This window comes from Phacochoerus africanus, chromosome 4 (assembly GCF_016906955.1).
Source record: "Phacochoerus africanus isolate WHEZ1 chromosome 4, ROS_Pafr_v1, whole genome shotgun sequence".
NCBI lineage: Eukaryota > Metazoa > Chordata > Mammalia > Artiodactyla > Suidae > Phacochoerus > Phacochoerus africanus.
In genome coordinates this window covers 115,429,706-115,450,289 of record NC_062547.1, presented here as the reverse complement: position 1 = coordinate 115,450,289, position 20,584 = coordinate 115,429,706, and the positions used below count along the sequence as shown (strand labels likewise).

General features: G+C 36.9%; 1 protein-coding gene across 1 annotated transcript in view; it reads left to right on the top strand.

The window, feature by feature from the left end:
• TMEM232 (transmembrane protein 232) overlaps nucleotides 1-20,584 on the top strand; it is an 89,391-nt gene that overhangs the window by 33,974 nt on the left and 34,833 nt on the right. Inside the window, exons 7-9 of the mRNA XM_047774733.1 lie at nucleotides 1,169-1,302; nucleotides 14,385-14,508; nucleotides 15,961-16,210. Of these exons, the coding sequence (XP_047630689.1) occupies nucleotides 1,169-1,302; nucleotides 14,385-14,508; nucleotides 15,961-16,210 (508 nt within the window). The remainder of the gene's footprint in view (nucleotides 1-1,168; nucleotides 1,303-14,384; nucleotides 14,509-15,960; nucleotides 16,211-20,584) is intronic.

The window sequence follows — 20,584 nt, the reverse complement described above, 5'->3', positions numbered from 1 at the left end:
GGACATTTAGGTTGTTTCCATGTCTTGGCTGTTGTAAATAATGCTGCCATGAGCATTGAGGTGCATGTGTCTTTAACACAAAAACTTTCTTTAAGCTGTAGTCTTGATGTTACTTCATATAGTAAATGAGAATTATAAAACCCTTTGGGATTTCTTTAAGTGTTTCTTTTGAGCATAAAAGAATAAAGTATCTCCTAAATTAGTAACTTGAATACATACCACAGGATGTGTATTTGAATCTTTACTGTTGACAGAAATTCAGTGGGAGTGCTATGCCTAAAAATAAGACATGTTTCATGTTTCTTTGTACCAGGTGCTTTTGTAGATCAATTAAATCTACAAAACTGTTAGGAAGCACTCTAAGAAAAAAAACAGGCAAATGGCCCATTTGTTTTCTGAAATTGTAGACTCTTAAAATAGTTACTTAGCAGATGTTGACCATGTACAGCTAGGCAATATTTTGGTCCTTAAAGCAAAAAGTCCACATTTTTAAAGAATGATTTTTATTTTTTCCATTATCGTTGGTTTACAGTGTTCTGTAATTTGCTATTTGGTCATTGTTGAAACTCTTCCCCATTCCTTCCCCTGGGTGTTAGGGAGGTTTTAAGAAGCACAGTTGTGTCTAATAGTTGTCCCTTAGACGATACATAATTTTTGTTATGGTGTAAAACTGATGTCATTCAACACAGAGATCCATGTGCAAAATATTAAGACATTAAATTCAGGTTAACTGCTTATACTTAAAAAGTATATTTGAGTAAATTGCTTCACTTTGTGTAACATGAAGTATAGGAAAGCAGGCATTTAAAATATATTTTCGGAGTTCCTGTCATGGCTCAGCAGTTAATGAACCTGACTGGCATCCACGGGGAACGGGTTCGATCCCTGGCCTTGCTCAGAAGGTTAAGGATCCAGCATTGCCATGGGCTGTGGTGTAGGTCGCAGACACAGTTTGGATGCAGCGTTGCTGTGGCTGTGGTTTAGGCTGGTGGCTTCAGCTCCAATTTGATCTCTAGCCTAGGAATCTCCATATGCCGTGGGTACAGCCCTAAGAAGATAAAAGACAAATAGATAAATAAATAAAACTTATTTTTGTGTTTATTCAAGTCAAAGAACTATTTCTCAGACTTTAATATTTTAATTCCAGGACCATTTGCAACTTAATCAGGAAGGATATGAAATCACCCCCCTGCTCTGGCACTGTGTTGCTGCCTGGACTTGTGTTCAGAAGAATCGTTCTCAGTTGAATAAGGTTCTTGAACATCTCATCTTTCATAAAACACAGCTTCAAAAGAAATGCTGGTAAGAGGGATCCTATAAATCCAAAGTAACTCACGGAGAAACCTTTGTGTTTAAATGTTAAATAACCTTTGTACTTAAATGTTAATCACACCTTAGTTGACTATGAAAAAAATTTATAATCTCAGTTCCAAAGGCAAGAGCAGTTTATGTATTTTGTATTAGTTCATTTCATCAATAAATTGTTCTTATCTTTTTTTTTTGGCTAGATGAGCATGGGTGTCTTGCACTGTTTGTCTTTATTAGAGGAACTTTGTTATTGATAACTTTATTCCCACATTTAAAACATCTTTTATTTTCCAAGTTGCTAAACAACAATGGAGTACAGTTGATTATCCTTGAAGGAAATATACTAAGGTTCTGTTTCTTTATGCCTTCCTTGTAATGGGTAACAGAAATGAGTGATAAGTATTAGTTTCCTCCTGTATATATTTTAATTTGAAAAGGGAAAAAGAAGACTTAAATTACTATAAAAGAGGGCATAGGTTCAATGGAGGAAAGAAGAATTTTAGAATATTTCTGAGGAAATTGATCAGAATAGATATCTTTCCAATATTTGGGAATAATTAGAGATTTGAGTTCCTTTTCTACTACTACTACTAATAATATGTTGTGCCATAGCAAGTTGCAAAATCAATTGTCATATATTTTTCTTAAAATTAGTTCCAGGGTTTATTTTTAATTTCAATTTTTATTTTTAGGGCTGTGATCACGGCGTATGCAAGTTCCCAGGCTAGGGGTTGAATTGGAGCTACAGCTGCTGCCAGATCCAAGCTGTGTTTGCAACCTATACCACAGCTCATGGCAACGCCTGATCCTTAACCACTGAGCAAGGCCAGGGATCGAACCTGCATCCTTATGAATCCTAGTCAGGTTTGTTAACCGTGGAGCCATGAAGGAAACTCCCAGGGGTTTCTTTTTCTTTCTTTTTTCTTTTCTTTCTCTTTTTTTTTTTTTTGGCTGTTCGTGTGGCATGTAAAAGTTCCTGGGGCCCAGGATCAAACCTGCACCATAGTAGTGGCCTGAGCCTTTGCAGTGACAATGTTGGATCCTTAACCTGCTGTGCCACAAGGGAACTCCTAATTCCAGTTTTTAAGCCTCTGGCAAGCCCACTCTGCACCAATCTGTATATATAAATTCTAAGACTCTGATGCATTCGTTTTGGACAAAAGCTGTTGTCCCAGTTTCATTGAGAAGTTTTGGGGATTCAAGATTAAGTAAAGATTTCTGGGGAGTGGCTTAGAGCTTGTCTAATTTCCGTGAAATAGCCTAGTTTAGAGCCTTGGAAGACTAACTTGATTTAAAAATAGTAAATTATATTTTAATATATAAAAGTTAATAATATTGCATTACTCTGTCAAATTTATTTTCAAAGTTTTCTAATAATTACCAAATAAACACATATACATAAGTGCTGAGATAGTAAAAGTTGCTGATTAAGAATATCTAAATATCTATTTGAAAGTCAAAGAATTGTTTCTTTAACCAATTTTCAGTTTTACTGAATTGTATCAACATTGATTTAACTTTTTGGTGATTTCTCTTTAAGATGGTTTTTTTTAAGCTTAGTATTTTATAGATTTAGGGGTGTTAGAAATGACGAAGGCAAGGCTAAGTTTATTAGGCTTCCTGGTGACTGGAACCAGATTTTAAGGGTCCTGTTTAGCACTCTTGGATACATCGTCCTGCTGTCTGTCATTGTGGCTTCATTATTAAGGCAATCACTGCTTTGAGGCATCTTGTCACTGAATCCTGACTTTTCTTTTTTGGGGAGGACATTGTGAAAATCACGTGTTGGAGGGAAAGATAGTATTTAGACAATGTGAATGAACACAGGGGTAAACTGAGAGATAGTGCTGAAACACAGTGACTGTTTATAATAGAAAGGATGAGGTAATTGTTTAAAAGAGCACTGCCAAATAGTTTTGATTATGTTTCTTAATATTTACTGTTTTTTTAAAGAAAAGAATTTAATCTTTGTTTTAAATATATGACTCTAGTAAACAAAGATAACCTATTGACATTAAAAAATTAAAGTCTTTTTAAGTTAGCAATGTGACTAACTTCTTTATTAGTCAAATTTTCTGCTTACGTAATAAAAAATTAACTTCTCTTCTTACAAAGTATTTAAGTTATTTATGTGACAGCCTATACAGCTTTTAAGAAGTCATTATTTCAGAGAAAACCAAACTGTGATGTAATTATCAAAATTAGGAGTTCCCTGGTGGCCTACTGGGTTAAGGATCTGGCATCCTTAACTGCTGTGGAGCAGATTTGATCCCTGGCCTAGAATTTCTGCATGCTGCTGTCATGGCCAACAACAGCAACAAAAAAAAATCAAACCAGAAATGCTTTTACATTTCTGGGGAAACGTTGATAGTGGTCTTGTGGGAGTTTCCAGTGGAAATGAATCTGACTAGCATCCATGAGGACACAGGTTCCATCCCTGGCCTCACTCAGTAGGTGAAGGATCCGGTGTTGTGGTGACCTGTAGTGTAGGTTGCAGATGTGGCTTGGGTCTGCCAGGGCTATGGCTGTGGCTGTGGCATAGGCCAGCAGCTACAGCTCCAATTTGACCTCTAGCCTGGGAACCTCCATATGCCACAAGGGCGGCCCTAAAAACCAAAAAGCAAAAAAAAAATGGTCTCGTGTACTTGTAAGATTGGGCACATGTAAAAAATCTAAAAGATGAACTAAATGTATTTAGAATGAAATAGAAGTATTGAAGCATCAAGCACTGATAGTAAATTAAAACTTCATTAGAGTTTTCTGGATCAGATGGCTATAAAATTGTGACATTTGGTAGAAGGTACTTTTGGTTTAGTACCTGAAATTCAATGCCAAGTGACTTAATAGGAGTATTGTAAGCAATTTCATTTTCCATGCGCATCAAGTGAAGTACCACATGAGGGAAGAAGGTTCAGAGAGTTAAAATGCGGAAAGAGACCATTCAACTCATTGATCAAAAGAAATTTCATTAGTAATGGCAAAAATTGCTTGGCCCTGTACTGGTGAGTAGTTCTTATCTGCCCATTTCTGCTGCTGTCCATTAGTAGATAATTCCTGATAATCTTATAACTCTGCCAGACTTCCTATAACCTCCTTTATAAAGTCGTACGACACAAAAGGAAAGAAACAAGCAAGTGGTTTCAGTGGAGGCTGGAAAAGAGCAGGCCCAGGATCCAAGAAAAGATTCAAGGAAGGACTCACAGAATTAGAGCAACCTCTGCCTGATGCGGGAGAAGGGAAAAACTGAGGAAAGGAAATTCACTAAAGATAACAAATTATAGGAGTTCCCATCATGGCTCAGTGGTTAACGAATCCAACTAGGAACCATGAGATTTTGGGTTCAACCCCTGGCCTTGCTCATTGGGTTAAGAATCTGGCGTTGCCATGAGCTGTGGTGTAGGTCACAGACTCGGATCGCGTGTTGCTGTGGCTGTGCCATAGGCTGGCGGCTAACACTCCGATTAGACCCATAGCCTGGGAACCTCCATATGCCACAGGTGCAGACCTAGAAATGGCAAAAAGACAAAAAAAAAAAAAAAGAGATAACAAATTATAAAACAGGGTGAAGAAGTAAAGAAAACAAGAATACACAAGACTTCCCAGTGTTATGCACTGGCCTTTATCTTGGAAGTTGAGCTGCCTTGTGCCACAGATAAGCAGCTTGCTGTAAGGCATTTTTCTACTTACTATGGTTAAATTTTATATGATGCTTCATACCCTCAATGCTCCACCCTGTGGTTTGGCTTTTTATAAACTGCCCCATTTGCTCTGGGGAGATAGCTCAAGCCAGTGCAAAAGGCTTTCTAATCTAACATGAAAATAATGAATTGTGTTTATAATTGAATTATTAGCCAATAAGGACTGCTGAGAAATGCAGCATGGCATTTCAGCAGAGCAGTATAACATATAAAAATATATCTCCCAAAGCAAAATAGCCGATTTAATCGCTTCGTGAATGTATTCCAAAAAAGCTTGACAATTTAAAATTATACCGACATGGCAAGTGTTTTCCAGTGCTACAGTGTTTGTGTTTGCATAGAAATGAATTGAACAAAGAATCAGCTGCTTTGTATGGGCAGCCAGGCCTTCACTTCTGGCCACATCACTGACATCTACACTGTCTATCTCCCTGATCCCCAGTAATTACAGTGTCCATATGACAGTTTAACTCAAACCATTCAGATAAAAGTTTTCACTAGTAATCCTCTTCATTCTTAATGAGCTGAGATGTCGGTGTAGGTCCTCAGACTTCTGGTTCATTTCCTGGGCTTCTTATCGAACCTGAGATCCTTTGAGCTACATATGAACAATTAGTCTGTATCAAGAGTAAATATATAATTTATGCTTTGCTACCTTATGGTACAGTGAAAAGAACATTCAACCAAATCAGAAGACCAGAGTCTGTTTTATCACTTGCTACCTGTTTAATTTTGAATGAGTCACATAACTTCTATACACAGAGTCTGTTTAGCAGTTAAAGAGAATAATAGCCATCTCAAAGAGCTTTGGAGACATTTAAATAAGGTAGGTAGTGTGGAAACACTTTTTACACTCTGAGTCTCCCCTAATGCTTGATGTCCTGCTAGTTCAGATCTGAATTAATTTTTTTCCTGGACAGACTCCTACCTACTGAGTCTTTGTCTCAGTATCTGACACGTCTTCTCCTCAAATTAACCAAATTGGACACTGACTACATTTCAGAGCTGTTGCTCTGCTCTCCACTCCCACTGTCACCACCTTGATTTGGGCCCTTATCGTCTCATGACCCTTGTCACTTATTGACTGGTCTCTTTGCCTTGTTTTCTCCTCAGTAGTCTATCATACTCTGGTGTCATTACAGCATAAATGATTATAGCATTCTCCAGCTTTTTTTTTTTTTTTTTTTTTAGTTGTTGTTGTCGTTTTGCCATTTCTAGGTCTGCACCCGTGGCATATGTAGGTTCCCAGGCTATGGGTCTAATCGGAGCTGTAGCCACCAGCCTACACCACAGCCACAGCAACACAGGATCCGAGCCGTGTCTGCAACCTACACCACAGCTCACGGCAACGCCGGATCCTTAACCTACTGAGGGAGGCCAGGGATTGAACCTACACCAGATCCAAGTTGAATCTGCGACCTACACCACAACTCATGGCAATGCCGGATCCTCGACCCAATGAGCAAGGCCAGGGATCAAATGCGCAACCTAATCGTTCCTAGTTGGATTCGTTAACCACTGAGCCATGACGGGAACTCCAGCATTTTCCAGCTTAAAAGTGCTTAATAAGAACTCTTTTTACAGGACACAGGGGTTGCAGCTTGAATCAGGGTTTCTTAACTTGACATGATTTAGGAAAAAAAAAAAAAAAGAGGAGTTCCTGTTGTGGCTCAGTGGTTAACGAATCTGATTAGCATCCATGAGGACACAGGTATGATCCCTGGCCTTGCTCGGTGGGTTAAGGATCTGGTGCTGCACTGAGCTGTGGTGTAGGTCGCAAACGTGGCTTGGATTCTACATTGCTGTGGCTGTGGTGTAGGCCAGCAGCTACAGCTCCGGTCGGACTCCTAGCCTGGGAACCTCCATATGCTGTGGGTTTGGCCCTAAAAAGCAAAAAAATAAATAAGCAGAACAGTTAGTGACTCACAGACTTTGAAAAAATTATGGTTTCCAAATGAGACAGGTTGGGGGGTGGGAAGATGTGCTGGGGGTTTGGGATGGAAATGCTATAAAATTGGGTTTTGATGATCATTGTACAACCATAAATGTAATAAAATTCATTGAGTAATTTAAAAAAAAAGAAAGAAAAGAAAGAAAAAAAAAGAAAGAGCAGGAAGAACGAAAACGAAGAATAGAAAGATCCTGCTCCTGGGATTAATTACCACCAACTAGCTGCAAAGGCAGATGTGTTCCTGATGGGCTGGATGGCAGAAATTAGCGTCTCTGCCTCCTCTGATGAAACAGTGGTCATTGCTTGCCCATCTTCTGTCCCTTCCTTCTTCCCCACTGCCTTCCATGGTGCACCGAGAATGAAGTTCTGTATGTAGGAGAAAGAACCCTTTTAGCAGACCTGCTGAAAGCTAGATTTTCATGTAGTCCATCTCTTCTGAGTACCAGAAATGAGGCAATGGCAAGAGAAATGTATTGTTTAAACTAGTTCTCTAAATGGTCAAAATCAGGAAAGAAATTCTGACTGCCTCTTTGTGTGATGAAGATTGAGACTAATTTATTTATTCTAATCCCCTCCTCTCCCTCCTGCCAGTTAGTGTAATCTTGAGTTTCTGATAACATTATGGTTAAATCATTAATGTAGAGCTACATTAGTCTCAAAGTGAAGCCTACTCTGGACATGGCATCTCAGAGATTAAAAAACAAGCCTTGAGATTCTGTACCAGTACCATGCTGTGTTGATTACTGTAGTTTTGTAATAGTGCCTGAGGTCTGGGAGAGTTATGCCTCCTGCTTATTTTTTGTTTTTGTTTTTTATTCAGGATTTCTTTGGCAATGTTGGGTCTTTTGTGGTTGCATGTAAATTTTTGGATTGTTCTAGTTCTGTAAAAATTCAGGTATAATTGAATAGGGATTGCACTGGATCTGTAGATTGCTTTGGGTAGTACAGCCATCACAAGAATGCTGATTCTTCCAATCCAGGAGCATGGAATATCTTTCTGGGTCTTCAAATCCTCTTTGATTTCCTTGATTAATGTTTTATACTTCTCACCATATAAGTCTTTTACCTCTTTGGTCAGGTTTATTACTAAGAATTTAATTTGGGGGGTGCAGTTTTAAAAGGTATTGTGTTTTTATATTCCTTTTTCTAATATTTCATTGTTAGTGTACAGAAATGCAACCAATTTCTGAATGTTACTCTTGTATCCTTCTACTTTGCTGAAATCGTTGATCAGTTTTGAGTAGTTTTTGTGTGCAGTCCTTGGGGTTTTCTGTATATAGTAGTATGTCATCTGCATATAGTGACAATTTTATTTCTTCTCTTACAATTTTGATAATTTTATTTATTTTGTTTGTTTGATTGCTATGGCTAGGACTTATAATACTAGGTTGAATAAAAATGGTGAGAGTGGGCATCCTTGTCTTGTTCCAGATTCTAGCAGTGAGGCTTTCAGCTTTTCTCCATTGAGTATTATATTGGCTGTGGGTTTGTTATAAATGAATTTTATTATATTAAAGTATGTTCCCTATATACACATATTGGTAAGAATTTTTATCATGAATGGATGTTGGATTTTGTCAAATGTTTTTTCTGCATCTATAGAGATGATCATATGGTTTTTGACTTTCATTAATGTGGTATATGACATTGTTTGATTTGTGTACGTTGAAACATCCTTGTGAACTTGGGATGAATCCCACTTGGTTGTGGTGTATGATCTTTTTTATGTTGTTTGAGAGACATACAGACCAAAGGAACAGAAGAGAACCCAGAAATAAACCCAGATACCTATGGTCAATTAATCTTTGAAAAAGGAGGCATGAGGATAAAGTGGGAAAAAGACAATCTCCTCAGCAAGTGGTTGCTGGGAAGATTGACAGCTGCATGTAAATCAATGAAACTAGAACACACCCTCACACCATGCACAAAAATAAACTCAAAATGGTTTAAAGACAACACATAAGACACCATAAAATTCCTAGAAGAGAACACAAGCAAAACATTCTCTCACATCAACAGTACAACTGTTTTCTTAGGCCAGTGGCACAGGACAAGAGAAATAAAAACAAAAATAAACCAGTGGGACCTAATCAAGCTTATAATATTTTGCACAGTAAAGGAAACTAAAAAAAAAAAAAAAAACCTGTGAAATGGGAGAAAAGTTTCAAACAATGTAACCAACAAGAGGTTAATCTCCAAAATATACAAACAACTCATACTACTCAAGAGCAAAACAAACCCCAATGGAAAAATGAGCAGAAGACCTGAATAGACATTTCTCCAAAGAAAACATATGGATGGCCAACAGGCATATGAAAAAATGCTCAACATCACTAATTATTAGAGGAATGCAAATTGAAACTACTATGAGGTACCACCTCCCACCAGTCAGAATGTCCTTCATTAATAAGTCCATAAATAACAGATACTGGAGAGGGTGTGGAGAAAAGGGGACCTTCCCATATTTCTGGTGGGAATGTAAAATGGTACAACCACTGTGGAAAAGAGTATGGAAGTATCTCAGAAAACTGAATGTGGGAGTTCCCGTCGTGGCTCAGTGGTTAACGAATCCGACTAGGAACCATGAGGTTGCGGGTTCGGTCCCTGCCCTTGCTCAGTGGGTTAACGATCCGGCGTTGCCGTGAGCTGTGGTGTAGGTTGCAGACACGGCTCGGATCCCGCGTTGCTGTGGCTCTGGTGTAGGCCAGTGGCTACAGCTCCGATTAGACCCCTAGTCTGGGAACCTTGATATGCTGTGGGAGCGGCCCAAAGAAATAGCAAAAAGACAAAAAAAAAAAAAAGAAAAGAAAACTGACTGTGTAATTATCATATGATCCAGCAGCCTCACTCCTGGACATATGTCCAGATAAAAGTTTCATTCAAAAAGATACATGCACCCCTGTGTTCTTTGCTGCACTATTTACAGTTGCTACCACATGGAAACAACCCAAATGTCCATCAATAGATGAATGGATTAAGAAGATATGGTGCATACACACAATCGAATGCTACTTGGTCATCAAAAAAGAACAAAATAATGCCATTTGCAGCAACATGCATGGAACTAGAGAGTCTCATACTAAGTAAATCAGAAAGAGAAAGACCAATATCATATGATACCACTTATATCTGGAATCTAATATATGGCACGAAGGAACAGAACAGAAACAACCATGGACAGAGAGAACAGACTTGTGCTTGCCAATGGGGAGGGGGAGGAAATGGGATGGACTGGGAGTTTTGGGGTTAGTAGATGAAAACTATGGCATTTGGGGTAGAAAAGCAGTGAGGTCCTGTTGTATAGCGCAGGGAACTATATCCAATCACTTGTTATGGAACATGATGGAGGATAATGTGAAAAAAGAATATATATATATATGTTAAACTGGGTCACTTTGCTGTACATCAGAAATTGACAGAAAACTGTAAATTGGCTACAATAAAAAAATTAAAAAAAGAAATTCTGACTACCTCTTCTGTGTGTGATGAAGATTGAGACTAATTTATTTATTCTAATCCCCCCCCCCCCGCCTGTTAGTGTAATCTTGAGTTTCTGATAACATTATGGTTAAATCATTACTTAAAATGTTCATTCTTCTTAAAGAATGTTTCTATATTTTTGTTTACTTTTTTGGATCATATTTATAAAATAATTTTGACTTAGTAAAATTATCTGTCAGCCATTTAACATGAGGATTTCCCATTTTTAAAAATTATCCTTTTGCCATTTTATTATATTATTTTCTTTTAGGGCTGCAGGTGCGGCATGTGGAAGTTCCCAGGCTAGGGGGTGAATTGGAGCTGTAGCTGCTGGCCTACACACAGCCACAGCAATGCCAGATCCAAGTCGTGTCTGTGACGTACACCACAGCTCACCACAACTCTGGATCCTTAACCCACTGAGTGAGGCCAGGGATCAAACATGAGTCCTCACGAATACCAATCAGGGTCATTTCTACTGAGCCACCATGGAAATGTTAAGCTGTTAAATAAGCTGTTAAATACTATTCCTTTCTTGCCTGAGTCAGTTTCTAAGCATGGACATAGTTGACCTTTTTGATTAGGTGAGCCCTTGATTATATACAGTCCTTGGCTGAGTATAAGGTTTGTCACCATTTGTCCCCTGAGAAATATAGTGTATATTTTGTATAGAAATAGAATTCTATGCTCAGTTTTTATTTTTATTTTATTAATTAATTAATTTAGCTTTTTAGGGCCAAACCCGCAGCATATGAAGGTTCCCAGGCTCAGGGTCGAATTGGAGCTTTAGCAGGTGGCCTGTGCCACAGCCACAGCAACACAGGATCTGAGCTGCATCTGTGACCTACACCACAGCTCATGGCAATGCTGGATCCTTAACCCACTGAGCAAGGCCGGGGATTGAACCTGCATCCTCACTGGATGCTAGTCAGAGTTGTTACCTGCTGAGCCACCATGGGAACTCCTACAGTTTTTATTTTTAGTTCCCTCTTTAAATCTCTAAATGTTGCTATGTCATTTCCTCCCTTTCAGTTATTATGAGCTGTTCAAAGCCAGTCAGCTTTTTTTTTTTTCCTCATTTCATTTTCAATCCCGAATATTTTAGGAACAGCTCTGTGATTTGGTAGGAAAGAGATAGATGGCCTCCTCGCATGTGTCATTGACCATCTTTGGAAGCTGTTGGGGTAAATCCTCCACTCTACTCAGAGAGAAGCTCCTCTCTGTGAAGTTATGTATACATGCTGTGGCTACTGGTCTACATTTTGTGAAGGATTGCCATTGATTATTGTTCACCTGTGTTCCCAACTCCTGCCTCTCTGTGCTCTAGGGTTTTTCTTATATTATGATGGAAAGCCCACATATACTTCCATTAAATTTAACTCAAACTTTGGGTTTCATGACATTGGAAAGGTTTTCCTTCATTTTGGATTCCATTTTCTTCACAACTTTAAACTCCTTAAAGTGTCTTTTTTTTTATTCTTTCTTTTTTTAAAATTTTGTTTGGATATTTCAATGAGAATTAGATAGTAATGGGTGTCAGTTTGCCAGTGGGTGTCTTCCTCTAAATTATTGCAGAACTTTTCAGGTTTGCTCCCTACCAAGTGTCTTTTTTTGCTCCTAACTTCATTGTGGATTTGAATTATATTTTTGTAATTTTAATTTCCTTGCAACCTCTTGTTTTCTTATTTTCATCTCAGTATTACATTTCCAACCAATTTGAAAACTGCTGTCTACATTCATCAATTTTCAGTTTTGATTTTTTAACAAAATATAAGTATCGAGGCTTCTATTCTATTTTGGGCAATGGCATTTTCCCTTTTAGAAATTTTTGCATTCAGCAGCATTGACCTAAACTGTTGTGTTTCTGGTGAGGTATTTTTCTACCATAGGAGGCTGACACTGATGGATCTTTTCTTTTTTGTTTTGAGGGGGGCAGGCTGCACCTGCGCATATAGAAGTTTCAGGCTAGGGATCAAATCAGAGCTATAGCTTCTGGCCTACGCCACAGTCACAGCAACGTGGATCTGAGCCGCGTCTGCAACCTATACCACAGCTTGGCACAAGTCTGGATCCTTAACCCACTAAGCAAGGCCAGGGATTGAACCCACGTCCACATGGATACTGGTTGGGTTCATTACCACTGAGCCACAATGGGAACTCTACCCATCTCTAAAATTTTCCATGTCTGAACTTCATGCCTGTAACATCGCTTAAGTGTATCTATCAGGATTTAGTTCTTTTGCGTGTAACAGTTGTGATTACTGTGCTTTATTTGTTGTACATAACAAGCAATGCACTACTGATGCAGGTGAGTAAGGAGATCCTCAAGATCCAAGCTTCTAGTTTCCTTGTCTTCCATTCTTAGTATGTGGCTTTTATTCTTATTGTTTTGAGACAGCTGATCTACCTTCTAGTATCATGTTTGTGTTCCAAGCAGGAGGAAAGGGATGAGCAGAGAAGAAAAGAAAAAAGCACCCATTTTCAAAACTTAACCTTTTCTCTTAATCAGAAAAATGATAGCTTATATGGAAGGCTTTCATAATATACTTCCATTTATATCTCATTGACCGAATCTATATTTTTGGCTATTCTAAACTTAAGGGAGTCATTTTTAAAATTAAATTTATTGCAGTCTAATTTACATGCAACAAAATTCACACATTTTATATATAGAGAACTTTGACCTTTGACAGTTGACTCCTCTGTAATTACTGCCTCGATCAAGATACAAAACATTTCCACCTTGAGGAAGCAGCATTAACCGAGCACTTTGCCGTTTCGAACAAAAGTGAGATTTAGTTCTGAAAGGAAGCAGAAAACAAATGATATTAGGTGGTCAATAGGCAACATTGTAATACTAAGATTAAATGATGTACTTAAATAATGGTTTGGAAAAGCAAAATTAAAAAACAGGGAATACCCATAAGCAGGGGGTGGCTTCAATTATTAGTTAAAACACGAACCAGACAAACCCCCCTGGATCTTTTTGTCTCAGTTTTCTAATATTAAAAAAAAAAAAAAGATTTTAAAAAGTTCTTGAACGTGTTAATGACTGTGGTTCAAATCAAGGGAGGTAACTGAGATCTGTAAAGCTCCATTCAAATATAAGGAATTGTCTTTCTTTTTCCATAGTTAGAGGTGTTTGTAGTTGTAAATGATATTGAGCTTGATTTACTGGCCTGAAATACTACAGTTGTGAAATTCAAATATAATTTAAAAATGTACTAACTTTTAACTTGCTAATGGCCTATAAATCTAGAGAGAGGAAATGTTATATTTGCAGTGTTATCAGTTCTCTTTCAAAGTAAATCTCTTTCAGTTGGATAACAACAGTGCTAAATGTATAATTTCCTGAAACTCTTAGACTATATGTACATTTATGGCTAATAAATTCTTACATGATTTCTCAGTTATTAATATTTTGAATCTTTACAGTCTTCCATTTAATGTGAAATATGAATTTTATTTTGAGAAATTGCCCTTTTTGTAAAAATCAAATGATGCTGAATTTTTAGAGTATTTCAGAAGACCATTTTAAAATTTGTTCTCTCTTTTAAGGGGAAAAAAACCCCACAGTCTTGGTATTCAACCCTTGGAATCAGTTGAAAAAGGTAGAAAATCAAAACCTATTGTGAGAATTTGGGGACACTCCAGATCCAGAGCCCTTGATTTCTTGTTATACACAATCTGTGAAGAAATGTGATCATTCGTAATATTTATTACTCTCAGTGTTTTGTCACAACACTACCGTGAATTCAACATCTTGCCCTAATGTGGCTCTTTCCTTTAAACTTTTATAATCGGTGTCAAATAATACTAGTCTTCGGTGAAAATAAATGTATCCAGTAATCCAGGATAGTTTTTTCTTCTGGCCTATTAAATTTTCATTAAAAATCATTTATTATTTTAAGTTAAAGTCTTTGTTGTTTTGTTCATAAAATTTCTAGGTTGGATTCAGCAATGGCTTTGTTGGTCCTTGGGGAGGCTGCCAAATTAAACATAGCCTGTTTGAAAGCTTTAATGGACCTAATGAAAGATTTTCTTTTAAGCGTCATGTCGGTTCAGAATCAGGTAACAGAATATTGTTAATTAAAGTGTGCAAAAAGACCTAAACTGAAACAAATTTTATCCTACATCACATTAGGGCTTATAATAAGCATAACTTTGTAGTAGCAGTTTTAACTAAATATAAAAGTAAGTGCATATTTACCATGTATATCAGTATAACTAGATATAGATGTAGATAGAGAGAGTGAAATAGATTGTACTAAAATGTACACACATAAGCAGAATTTTAAACTTTATTAACAAACTTGAGATCATATAGTCATATATGGTTTAGTTTCCTATTTAAGACTTTTTTTGTTGTCATTACGTATTATTTAAATTGACATTTTAGTGATGAGATAATTTAACCATTTCTCTGTTGCTGAATATTGCGCTTGTTTTTAATTCACAGTTAATTTAATTATTCACAGTTAATTACAGATAATGTTGAACTGTTATTCTGATACAAAAAACTTTTATCTGCATTTATGACTCTTTAGAGTAAATTTATAAAGTTAAATAATTGTGTGATAGACCATGAACTTTTTTTTTTCTTTTTTGGCCATACCTGTGACCTATGGAAGTTCCCTGGCCGGGGATTGAATCCTACACCACAACTATGGCAATGCCAGATCCTTAACCTCCTGCCCCAGGCTGGGGATTGAACCTGTGCTTCAGCAGTGATGTGAGATGCAACAGAGGAACGCTGAATCTTAACCCGCTGTGCCACAGCAGGAACTCCTATGAACTTACTTTTAATGTTCTTAGAACGGTTGTCCAGATTCCTCTCCAGAAGACAAGATTTTCTTGCTTTCCTATGAAAAAAATGTATAAAAGTGCACATACAAGAACTGAACTTGAGGGAGTTCCCATCGTGGCTCAGCAGTTAACGAATCTGACTAGGAACCATGAGGTTGCAGGTTTGATTCCTGGCCTCACTCAGTGGGTTAAGGGTCTGACGTTGCTGTGGACTGTGGTGTAGGTTGCAGATGCGGCTCGGATTCCACGTTGCTGGGTCTGTGGCGTAAGGCGACGGCTACTGCTCCAATTAGACCCCTAGCCTGGGAACCTCCATGTGCTGTGGGTGTGGTCCTAGAAAAGGCAAAAAGACAAAAAAAAAAAGAAAAAAGAAAACGAAAGAAAAAAAAGAACCGAATTTTATATAAAAAGATTCTTTTATAATATAAAATAATAGTGTATCTCATTGGATTAATTTATATTCCATTGATTACTAAGGAATTTGAAAAGTTCTTTATATACTTTTTAGCTATTTTTTTTATTCTTTGAATTAAGTTTTATGCAATCTACCTTGGAAAACATGTTTTTTAATGAGTTCATTTTAGAAATATTAGTTGATTATGGTCTTTTAACAGCTCTATAAAATTTATAGCTACTTATAAGAAATAAGTATGGTGTGTAGTTCTTCATTATGACAGGGCATACTTTGATTCTCTAATAGCTATTTTCTCATTTTAGGAAGAAAGCTGCAAGGTAGATTTTTCCTGGGCCTGGAATGTAGTGTTCATATATATAACAATTCTTGCAGAAATCTGCTTGTATGCAGCCAATTCTTATTTGCGAAAAACTGCTTTAGTTGGTTTCTGCGACTGTGGAAGTTCACAAAAAGATATTTTACCTCTGGACAAATCAGAACAACAGCCAGAATTGAGGGAAACAAGTATTTTAGGTCTTTTGGAATATTTTTCTTCAAAAACATCAGATAATTGTAAGTAAATTATTTTCCTACTTGGGAAATATTTTTAAGATGTCCCTGTCTGTGTATAATAATAAGCTTTTTATAAAAAGTTAACATTTTGAAATGGTAAATAATTTTAAATTTAGTAAGACTTTGTACACGCTTAGGAAGTCTATTTTATAACATGGAAAATTTTGATCAATAATTTAAAAAACAACTGAAATGTACACTAGAGTTGGTTGCTTTATGATTCAAATTATGTTCCTTGGAAACAAGAGATGACCTTAGGAAAACTTATGAGATGTATGTTAAGTTTGTTTGTTCTTTTCCCCATAAGGCCTTCTCTTCCATCTTCTCCACTTTCTCTAGGCATCTACTGATTCTATTGTTCTCCCTCCAACTCCAGAGAATTTCTCTTTAATACTCAGATATTGTAGTACATTCTTCACACCTCACATCTTACATTCCATCAGAAGGTACCCGTCTTGTGTCTCAAGATTAAAGGTTGTTTTGCTGTTATTGTTTATGAGGGTTATTAGAATAAAATACTTTTGTTTTTAAAAGGGAGCTATAGGGATGATATTAATTCAGAGGTATCCTTTTAGGTTAATTATAACTCTTCCTTATGAATATCATATAGTCTACATGTTATTATAGTTTGTTATGTATATGACTCTCACTTCCACTAAGTCATGAAATAACTGAGATGGGATAATCACATCTGAATTATATTCGTTTTATCCCAGCATCTAGCATAGTATTTAGCATATAGTAATTGGGCAATAATGATAGTGGATTTATTGTGTAGTTAAATCAACCCCTGAATTTCAAATATAATCACAAGATTATTTTCAAGTATGGAGGAGTCCAGATAGCGTCTTTCCTTAGAACCGTAACTCACTGATTTGGGATAAATTATGCTTGAATATAATTTCAAATATTAAGACCTTCATAGCAGATATTAATTTCATTTTCTAAAACTTGGGATTTTAAAATTATGTTCAATAAACTTACGGTTTACTCGGTAGGTTGGAACCTATCATTTTGAAGTACAGTTTACTTGGCCTTGGCCCACCTTTGAAGACGATTATGTTTATTTTTTATTACTGCCAGTTGTAAACATCTTTTTAGTCATTAGCAGACCAGTTGTATTTTGCTGATGTTTATACTATTGATAAAGTAAAGAGGTAGTCACTTCTTTCACTGTTAACATTCTTTTTAGTATTTGGAATGGTCAGAGGTTTTCCTATGTAGCAGCTGTGACTTTTAAACTGCCACTAAACAGATTCATATAATAATTTGGGGCCTTTAATTTTTTTTTTTTTGCCTGGTTTTGTAACTTGTTCTTTATGTCTTCTATTACTGTTCTTCAGTGATGAACTCAGAAGACATTCTTCCATGTGGAGGATCTTTACTCCTAGAAGCCTCTGGCCTCCCTCTGGCACTGACCTTGAGCACTGGTAAAATCTCATGTTGCTGGGTTGTATCTTTCTGTGGATACACAAATTTTCCTTCCTTCTCTGCAGCCTGATTTTTTTCCTAGCCAGTTGATGATTTCAATGCATTCATTTGCTTATTGTTGATCTTTCTTTGAAGTTTCTTATTTTCTCATGAAGTCTTTATTTTGATGGCATGGGCATGACGTCTTGGAAGAGATTTTTTGCATTTGTTCTTAACTATCTACAGCTGTATATTGCTCAGCCTCCTGAACAATACACCCCCTAATCTTCCTAGCTCAAAAATTCGTCACTTTCCCTATAATTGTTTCTCTGTTAACAGTAGAGCTCTTGAGTTGTTGGTGTTTATTTGAGCTTTCTTTTTTCTAAGCAGTGCTTATTGAGAACTGTCTGTGAGCTTGGACCTGCCAAGAGTAGTCATCCTTGGTCCGTGTTCTCTCATCTTTCTCTTCTTTATAAATCTGAATGAGTACACTTATTTCTCATTGGGATGAATGCAAACCGGTTGAAAAGCATGATATTCAAGAAAAAGCAAATTCGATGTGTCCCTGGAGCTAGCTTCTTGGATTCCTGTACTATAAGTGATAGTTTCATTCAGGTTGATATTTTTGTTTAATTACTGATTGAATAAGTCCTGTGGGAAATCTTGAATTTCATTGTACCAACCACCAGACAATGTCATGGATCAAAGAGCCTTTTTCACAGATCACATGGTATCTGCATTTTATTCTTTACATGGCAGTATAATGGAGAGGTAGGAGGCAGTTTTTAACAGACTTAGTTCTGGAAGGAGGTACCCTTTGAATATCCACAAGTGATGCAGGGGCAGTGGGAGAATTTCTGTTTTCCTTGAGAGCCTTCTTATGCTTATACTTCAATTCAGAGGTGAAATAATTAAACAGCATTTTGTGAATGTTTTCTCAGCCAACGTGGAAAAATAGATGTTTCTAACTGTGGAATACCTTTAAAGATTTGAGCTTCAATAAAGAGGATAGCTATATCAAAATTGCCTCCTCTGCAGTCAAAAGTCAATAAACTTTCTTGGACATGAAACTTCTTGTACAAGCCATAAATAATACTAGTGGCAATTTGCCTCGTGAATGATTTTGAGTGTTTTGAAACACTTAATATTTAAAGCATCTTTGTGATTTCTCATGGGGAAGGAACACTTAAAATAAGTTGCTTATCTGATGATTGTTTTGTTAAAGATGTCTGAAGAGTATGAGAAAATTTTACAATTTTCTTCATCTTTGTCAGAACCAGAGAATATACCCCCTCTGGGCATAAGCTTTTGGTCTCCTCTTTGTGTTCATATTGGATTTTTGACTGTCCTGTATCAGTCACTACTGTGAAAAACCATTACTTTACATGACTGTACACATGCCTAGTCAAATATTTCCAGTCAAATGATGGGCTTTAAAATTTTTGTTGATGTGATTTATTATAACTTGATATTTTTGTAGCATCACTGGTTGATGTTTTCATGCAGGGACAATAACTGTGTTTGGGTTGTGTTGCTTGCATGATCATTGATAATGATCACCAATTCTGTGAGGCCTCTGTGCAGGCTTTGTCAAGATGATGACTAGAGTGGGTAGGTTTGTCTTTTTGGAAAGTAAGATAAAGAACCTGGAGCTGCTGCTTTATTTGATTGAAAATAATTTTTTTCTCATAATTTTACCCTTAAAGTAAGTAAATTTTTTTGTTTAGAGTGAAAGAACAAATTCTGGAGTCACACATATTTGCATTTTTTTTTTTTATTTTCCCACTGTACAGCAAGGGGATCAAGTTATCCTTACATGTATACATTACATTTTTTTCCCCCACCCTTTGTTCTGTTGCAACATGAGTATCTAGGCATAGTTCTCAATGCTACTCAGCAGGATCTCCTTGTAAATCTATTCTAAGTTGTGTCTGCTAATCCCAAACTCCCGATCCCTCCCACTCCCTCCCTCTCCTATCAGGCAGCCACAAGTCTATTTTCGAAGTCCATGATTTTCTTTTCTGTGGAGATGTTCATTTGTGCTGGATATTAGATTCCAGGTATAAGTGATATCATATGGTATTTGTCTTTGTCTTTCTGGCTAATTTCACTCAGTATGAGAGTCTCTAGTTCCATCCATGTTGCTGCAACATATTTGCGTTTTAATTCTGTCACTTGTATCTTGAAATACTAGGTCGAATTACTTAATCTTACTGACTTGATTTCTTTACCTGACAATTAAGAATACTATTTAGAGAGTTCCCGTCATGGTTAACGAACTAGTATCCATGAGGACGAGAGTTTGATCTCTGGCCTCGCTCAGTGGGTTAAGGATCTGGTGTTGCTGTGAGCTGTGGCATAGGTCGCAGATGGGACTCGGATTGTGTTGCTGTGGCTCTGGTGTAGGCTGGTGGCTACAGCTCCGAATCGACCCCTAGCATGGGAACCTCCAAATACTGTGGGTATGGCCCTAAAAACACACACACACACACACACACACACACACACACAAAAGAATACTATTCATATCATGGGACTTCTTGTGAGAAAAATCTGTGAAAACACATACACACTTGGCATAGTACCTCAAATAGTGAAGATCCAATTAATGTTAATAGATGTTATGGTTGCTAATGTAATTAATGTTGTTATAATGAGGAATGCATCACTGAGGAAGGTTTTTTCCCAACACTTAGACCTATGTACACTTTGTACCCTGGGGATCCTATTTTGTTTACATAAAAAGATGTAAATGACATTGGAAAACCATTTAACATTTTTATCCATAATCTTTTTATGAATGAGTGAAATAGTGTTCTTATGGGCCATTTTTATATAAAGCTCTTAATAGAAAGAAACTCTTCAAATCATAGTTTCATGAAGGCAGTGTCATGGGAAACAAAAGCAATAACTTCCATGAAGATAATTTCCTGTGATCTTATCTGATATAGGAGCAGAACTTGA